At 39.9% G+C, this 7981-nt stretch overlaps 1 protein-coding gene across 1 annotated transcript; it reads right to left on the reverse strand.

Annotated features, from left to right (window-relative positions):
• Positions 1-339: 339 nt before the first annotated feature.
• Positions 340-7053, reverse strand: LOC107083623 (chromosome unknown open reading frame, human C7orf26). Its single transcript, XM_015372988.1, has 8 exons — positions 6829-7053; positions 4876-5076; positions 4549-4770; positions 3395-3560; positions 3022-3299; positions 2704-2941; positions 704-743; positions 340-586 (listed from the first exon to the last, which is right to left on the reverse strand). Exons 2-8 carry the CDS (start codon positions 5068-5070, stop codon positions 352-354), a joined length of 1374 nt encoding a protein of 457 aa, XP_015228474.1. The 5' UTR covers positions 5071-5076; positions 6829-7053; the 3' UTR covers positions 340-351.
• Between the last annotated feature and the right edge of the window lie 928 nt (positions 7054-7981).

A 7981-nucleotide genomic window follows, 5' to 3' on the forward strand; every position in this document is an offset into this window, starting at 1 on the left:
CCAGTGGAGTTTAAACAAGCTGCAACTTGTTCGCCTTTACTCAAGACTTGCTGAAGAGAAACTTCGAAGTTTGATATGTGGAAGCAAGTATTTAAATCTATGTGGACTTTTTTTTCAAAGGTTGTAAATTTGAGCTTCAAATATGTCTTGTTTGAGTCCAATTCCAAGTCGCAAATCGAAACAACAGCGTCCACAAGTGGAGGATATTAAGAACTACGTCACATTTAAGGTACAAAAATATTTATTCAGTGTGAATACATAGTAAAACATTCACAGACACTCAGAATTTCACACGTTCCTTCAAACACTCTTTATCCAGCATCCTGTGCATCCGCATCGTTTTTTTTTTATTCAGTGTCCGGGGCGGAAGGGGAACGGCATCCCCGACATGAAGGGCTGAGCGGGGTACTGAGCGTGGGAGGCCGGGTGGGTGGCGAGAGGCGTGTGGGGTGTGTGTGCCGGCAGCGTGGGGATGGCGGCGTGTGAGGGGATGGGTGAATGAGCAGCATGGGGGCTGTAGGCCAGCGGAGGGGTGTGGATGTTGTTGTAGTACATGACCGGGCCGGACAGCACCAGCTGGAGCAGACTGGGGGTGGAAAACATGTTCAGATAAGTTCAGGTGGAACATCACACACAAAATGAGGATCTAAAAGTGAAATCTGTCATTCTGGGAAAAAAAAAAAAGAAAAAAAGATGAGCTTACTTGTTGTGAGGAAGGCGGGAACAGATGGCTCTCAGGTCCTCTGTGAAGACAGAAACGCATCAAGATTTATCACTGCTTCACTTTAAGAAATGGAAATGTCTTGAGAGCTGTACTGAACGAAATTTTATATATAAACTCTGCGTGTACAAAATGACAACAAAGTTTGTCTAATTCTAAGATTTCATGTTAACACCAAAAGCCGCTTGATGAACAGACAAACCTAAATCTGATGAATAATCCTAACCCGGATTCTGTGTTTTAATGCTCAAATGTTTGTACAAAAAACAAACAAACCCACAGAAGGTATTTCATTGGTTCTCACGCTGCGGTTTGGGTCACCTCAGTATAATCTCTGCTTTCATTTTATTGATATAACCATTAATTTACAGTAGAGCTGAACATGTGAGATATATTTAAGCCTTTAATATCAATGATCATTGATTAGTATTTGGATTAATAATGGCTGAACCACAGATTTAGGAGCAGAGACCAGGCAACCAGATATTTAATCAACTTAATAAAGTCCAAGAGTATATTGTAGACCAAATGGGTCCACTTTCCCTAAAAGATTTTGTTAGGGACTAGGGGTGTAAATCACACCCATCATGGCGATTCGATTCAGTATCGATTTCTTGACCCAACGATTCGATTATTTTCGATACTCAAGAATACACCACGATTCGATTCGATTAATTGGTTCATTTTTTTTTTTTTTTACACCTTACACCTTTTACATTTGACCTTCAGACAGGAGGCCAGCTTGTTTTGTTTTCATGACCGAAACAGCGGAAAACAACTTGTGAAGTTTGACCCGCTAGAAGAGCGAGGTGCGCAAGAACGCTGGGACCCTTTTTCCACCTGGATCTCCGCTCTTTTTGGCCCTCATGTCCCTCCGTCGTCGGACTAAACTCGCCCCCACTTCCTCATCGCCTCGGCCGTATCTAGACCCACAGCGTGTAGCACAGACCATGCTTCAATACTGAGCATAAATCAAAAATGTCTGTGTCAAACTTACTGCAACAAATTGCTGTAAGAGTATAACCAGGAAGTGAGGTAAGAGGGCAAAATAGGTTTGGCGCCACCGCAGCACGGGAGGGAGAATTACGTCCAGGAGCAAAATGGATAAAAACAGACCGGAGGGAAAAAAAACGATGCATCGGATCGTCAACAGTTGGATCGATGCATCGACAAAACGATTATTATTTACACCCCTATTAAGGACACTGGGCCAGTTTGCTTTTTCTAAGCATTCATGGCACAAAGTCTAGAGAATGAAGTGTGTAAAATGACTGGTTGTTCCTGTGTTTTTTGGGCCATGACCCAGAGCGGTTCCTAGCAAAGTCAAAGCCAAGCTGAATAAAAACAGAATCATTCATTCCCCACATCCCATAATATTACAGCATGGCTCTCTGTCAGTGAAGAGCTTTCTCTCTCTTCCCATTCAAAGTCTGTGCCGGTTATTTCTTATATTTAAATACCAGAAATGTGTTCAAAAGTCTTATCACTGTTACTGAATAAAATTAAGATTGTGATAAATATTGATGTTGACTTACAGCCCAAAGCTCTGCACAGCCATCTGGGATTGGATTTAAATACTAGGATGTTTGCTGCCATTTTATAAGTTCCTGTTTCTGCTGTTTATTGTCCAACTGTAACTAAAGACCATTAGATGCAGAAAAATACAGCAAAAAAGGCATAAAAAGGCCTTAATAAGTATAATAGCTTCGTGTCATGGAAAAGGGGATAATTTAGAGACTAAACTAATCATTAAAAGTGACATATTGTGTCCGATAAAGTTGAATAATTTGCTAGTAAACCTAATTTTCAGAGGGAACTGAATAACATTAGATGAAACTGGATCTGAAGTTCTGCAGACTTTTTACATCACAAAATGACTGAAGATGATGGACAAAACGTGAGCGGCTACTTTTCAAAATTGATTCTTTTGTAAGGCAGTAGTTTGTTTCCTTCTCATTTCTGAATTTTTTAATCACTCGTACCTCTGGAGCAGAGCAGAGCTCCGCTGGCCATCGCCACCTGCAGAGCCTGGGCCAGCCTGTCCAGGGCCAGCTGGGACGCAGCGTGTGCGTCGGCGGTAGCTGCATGTGTGTGTTTGTCAGCCTGGTCCAGCAGACGAGAAAGGTCGGAGGTCAGAGCGGCCACGGACTCCATCTGAAGCAGCGCGAGGCGACCGAAGAGGCCCTTCTCATTGAGTATGGTAGGCAAAAGCATGAAGACCTATATTAGAAGAGTGAAGAAAAAAAAAATAGTTGGTTGGGCCTCACAGGGAATCCATGATGCTACTAACAAGCGCACACCTGGAGAACACTTAGATGGAGAGCAGAGAAGAGACGCGCAGCATCTGGCGCGCCGTCCGAGCTTCCATCGCTCGAGGTCGGCTTCCTGTCCCGTCTGTAGGCCAGCGGAGCTTTAACGCACCAGCGGATTAACCCGCCGAGCGGCGTTACGTCCAGAGAGCTGAGGGGCTGGCTGCCTGACAGCGGGGAGTTCAGGAAGGTAATCAGAACCAGGCGATGGTCGTCTTGGATCCAGGACACGATCATCTGGAGGAGTTCTAATGGAGGCGTGAGCTCCTCTGAAGTTAAAAAAGGAAAAATAAATCAAGGATTGTAAGCGAGGTGCTAAATTCGACACGCTAAATTTGAGCCCTTCTGTTTAATTCTGAAGTACCGGAGGTGAGGTCATAAAGAGTGGTGACGGCGGTGATGAACTGGCAGCAGAAGCGGGGACTGGCACTGTGGATATTCTGAAGGGTGGGTCCAGATCCTGGCACCATGCTGCAGTAATCGTCCACCAGAACCTGCGCCAGACGGACGCAGTACACACGATGGGTCCTCTGTAGACATTAGAGTCAGAGTAAGATGACTTCCTCCCAAACACATATGCTCAAGTGTTCAGGGCTTAAACTTTGATTGACAGGAGTCAGAAAAAAGCAGATATGTTCTACACCATGATTATATTTGATTTTATGTTAGTCTGGCATATGATACCACTTAAGCCTCTTTCTCACTCAAATTAGCGCATTAACCCGGGTTTTTCAAACTGGTCAACACACTAATCAGCATTTGGCTCCGTTTCCACAGGCAAAAAAAACTGGGTCTAACCCCTGGCTTGCAAGCTGAGTGGCCTCTGTCCCCCCACAGCTGCGTGTCTGGTGACACCATCACGCTGGGTTAGCGTTAATGATGTCACCAGTGCAACAGAAATCAAGAAAAAAACATGTAAGGAAGCCAGGGTCTAGTCAGTGTGCTTTATTGTTTTACTCTTTTATTTGTCCGAATCCCTCTCACCAGTACTGCATCATTTTTATAGAATGTAAACAGAGTTGTTTTGGTTTGTTAGATCAGAAGCATCTGGCATGGTGTGATGCGTTCAATACTGTCACGTAATTTAGCAGGTAATCCCGGCTCTGCTGTTCCCACAGCATTGCAGATCATAGCCGAGGCGATTTTATAGCGGGGCGCTTGCCGAGTTGTTTGATCCGGGTCAGTGAGCTGTTCACACTGCCATTAAAAGCCAATTGTTCCCGGGCTTGAACAGCTTTTTCAGCCAGTGGGAAACGGGTATCTTCTATTGGTAATGTTTTCTTTGTATTAATAATAAATATTTTGTTTATGTTTAAAATTAGACTTGTGAAAGATTTTTGTTATCATTATCATACCAGGCGTCAGTCAAATTGATTAAAAATAATCCTTATTGCCTTATCAGACGTTGATCGGCCGTCCTCAACTTTTAAAATTCTAAGTTGACAAAATGAACATTAAAAACAAAAAATAAGATCTGATGTTGCGGTCTGATGCTTCAAATAAGCATTGATTCCTCACCTGTAACCAGGTAGCTGCACATTCGAGTATAGGAACCCTGCCCACAGCAACGGCCATAGAGACCAGTTTGCTCAGCAACGCCATCCGGCTTTCGTCTGCCTGGTTTCCTTGAAGATTGAAGAGGGCAGAGAACATAAGCTGGCGCACCGTGTCCCGACTCTGCTCCTGAAAACAGCTGCACATGATCTCTAGGAGCTGAAGCTCCTGCAGGGCACTCATCCTCTGTGGAAGAAAAAAAACAACAAAAACAAAACACAGATGGCTGTTAGCTTAATTTCTCTCTAGTGGAGTATTTGCTAACTAAAGGATAGGATACATTGGCCTGACCCTGACTGGAGCATTTCTATCCTTGGGCGTGTGCAGGATGAACTCCTCGATAAGATCCAGGGTTTTGGTGTCCACCTGAGGGGGCTGCCTGCCGGACTGCACCATGTTGCAGATGTAAATGTCCAGGTGGTAGAGCAGCTCCTTGGCAGCGCTCAGAACATCCCGAGGCAGCAGCGACTGCCGAATGTCACCCATCACAACCTGACAGAGGAGCACACAGAGGTTTCATGTCAGAGGTTTTATGTCTGGATAATATCTTACAACCCAGTATCCTTTTAGGAATTATACATTTAGAAATACGTCTTCTGACAAAGGTTGCTGGTAAGATTAAAAACACCTTTTTTTTAAAAACAGAGCCCTTTAAACAATGTTTTATATATATTTTCATCAAGCCCAAAGTGTTGTATTAAAATGTTTTGTTCTGATTTAATATTTTTATATTTCATCATCTTTAATGTGACCCTAACCTGGAAGCAGAAAAGTGAATTGAATTAATTCAACTAAATTAATTGAACTAAGTGAAGTGAATTACATAAATAAATCAACTTTTCAATAACAATCTAAGTGACTGAATACGACTATTTAACCAGTGTGGAAAATCACCACTTCGAGGAGTATTTTGGTTTATTAATTTGGCATTTATTCCTTAAAAAACACCCAAAGCATTGCTTTAAATTCATCTGTGCAGTAATTTGTAATTGATGACTTTTTGTTTTCTTGAAGTATAAATATGAAGTAAAAAATGCTAATTTACTTTCAACTACTGGCCACTACACTGGAGGATACTTGTTGCCAAAGCAACCATCAGAAGCATCAGTTTATTTACTTTTTTTGATAATGTGGAGTACTTTGTTAAGTAACTGTATTTTGCATATTTTTGCACACTTATTTAACTAATAGAATATATAATTTTGTCGAGAAAGCATGTTGAGTTGAAATATTTGAGTTTTTCATGATGATATATATATTTTTTATGCTTTTAATAGCTTGACTTTTTTTTATTTATTATCCCTGAATTGAATATGGTATTAAGCATCAAATATTTTCCTGGGTATCGATATCCAGTTTGCAATTTTAGTACTGTGAAAACCATGCAGTCCACAAACACACCGTAGGAGCAAATAATTACAGAGGAGCTATGGGATGATCTAAGAAAAAGAAGACCAGGGCTTATAAGAAACCAGATGTTGTGCTGATTATTAATAGCGGGGGAGGTTTATTTTGTTATGTCTCAATGATTAAGTTAAGCATGTTAAAATTTGCATTAATCTTATTTTTAAGAGTAAAATCATTCTGCTGATATAAAAGATAAATTTATTCTAAGGAATTACAGATCTCATTTCCAGGGATGCCAAAAAACATTTTAAAGTCTGAAAGCTGCTCCTGTAATAGTTATTTTTGCCAACTGTCCTTTTAAAAAAGAATTGTCCCATATCAAGACACATAATGATGTGTCTAATTTAACTCAGGTTTGATTTAAAATATATAAATAAAATTAAAATAAAGGGCGAAAATAAATTCATATATCAGTAGGGTGGAAGACAATTCCTGGCCAAGAATAGGTCTTATAAATTTACACTGATTTGGTAACCCTAGTTATAATCCAGAGGTTTACTTTATTTTATGATCAACTGTGCTAGGTTAGGCAGCAGCAGCAGTTGTATCACAACAAAGCGACAGTCCGTGTTCTATTTAAGAGCAAGAATTACGAAAATATAACAAAATACATGAATAAAAAGAAAGAACTCATTTTAATTCCTAGTTTTACCTTGACTTATCCTGACTGAATGTGCATAAAGTCGGGCTTTTCCAAGTATCAGCAGCTCATCATGGACACAGACTGACTGTTAGCAAGGCAGCAGCTAGCAGCTATTTTTCGGCTTAGAGGCCAAATATCGCACACTGTTATCTGTTCATAGAAACATGACAAAGACATACATTTACAGATTTTACCTCTTCGACGTCTCTAAAGTCAGAAGAAAATTGTGAATGGGTAAAAATAGATAAATAAAAAAATAACTAAAAAAGAACTCACTAGTGGAGAGAATGAACCACTTCCTCCTGCTACGGAAGCCTGTTAGGTAAAACTCATTAGCTCTGGGAAATCGACATTCAAGCTGTTCTACATCAGACAATAATGAAAATATAAAATGTGTTTGCAGCTAGAAGTTTCATACGGTAAGCAAGTTTATCAGTTATGAGCGGACCTTTAAGAATAAAACGTGATGTACTGCTGTCAGGTTAACCCTTGGTCTCAACTCTTTAGTTGTTTCTAACCGAATTTCTTCAGTTTGTCCTATATGAATAATAATGAAACAATCCTAACAACAATAAATATATTTTGATTGGATAAGCTTGTTTGTTTTTTTTACTCTGTATATTACACATTGCGTTTAACCTAAAATATTGGTGATTGTGGAAACATTTTATTTTTTGCCGCCCACCCCCAGCAACTAACACACCATGTAAACAATTTGTATTAAAGATGAAAAACCCATTTAGAAATTCAGAAATGTAGCCTGTTCTTCTTCCTCTTTATAGGATTTTATTGGCGGTTGCTACGCAACGAAATGTGGCAATTACCGCCACCAACTGGTTTGGAGTGTGGATCTTCTTCTTCTTTGTTAGATTGGCGGATTGCAAACAACTTATAGGTGCATACCGCCACCTACTGTACATGACAGTGTAGCTCTATATTTCCACTTACTATGTTCTATTTTTGTGTTATGTAAAAATAAAAACAATGCTTTATTAATAACCAAATTTTCCTCCATATCTCTATCTGTCCCTAAAATTCTTTTAATACTCAATTTTCTCCCCTTTCCCATTATTACTTTCTTCATCCTCTCTTTCAGTTGCACATTTAATGCAATCCATCAAAACATGATCCACATTTTCTTTTCTTTCACAATCCTCACATAAATCATTATTTCCATTCCTAGTACAAACAAAAACTCATTCAAGTAGGTATGTCCAGGTCTTAATCTAGTATAAATAATCTCTTCCCTTCTGCTTCTCCATGATTTTTAACAATTACAGATTTTTTAACCCTATATTCTCTTCTTCCTTTCCCCTCTTCATCCCATATTTTTTTTTTTTTTTTGGG

The sequence above is a fragment of the Cyprinodon variegatus genome, unplaced genomic scaffold (genome assembly GCF_000732505.1).
Source record: "Cyprinodon variegatus isolate N-32 unplaced genomic scaffold, C_variegatus-1.0 Scaffold79, whole genome shotgun sequence".
NCBI lineage: Eukaryota > Metazoa > Chordata > Actinopteri > Cyprinodontiformes > Cyprinodontidae > Cyprinodon > Cyprinodon variegatus.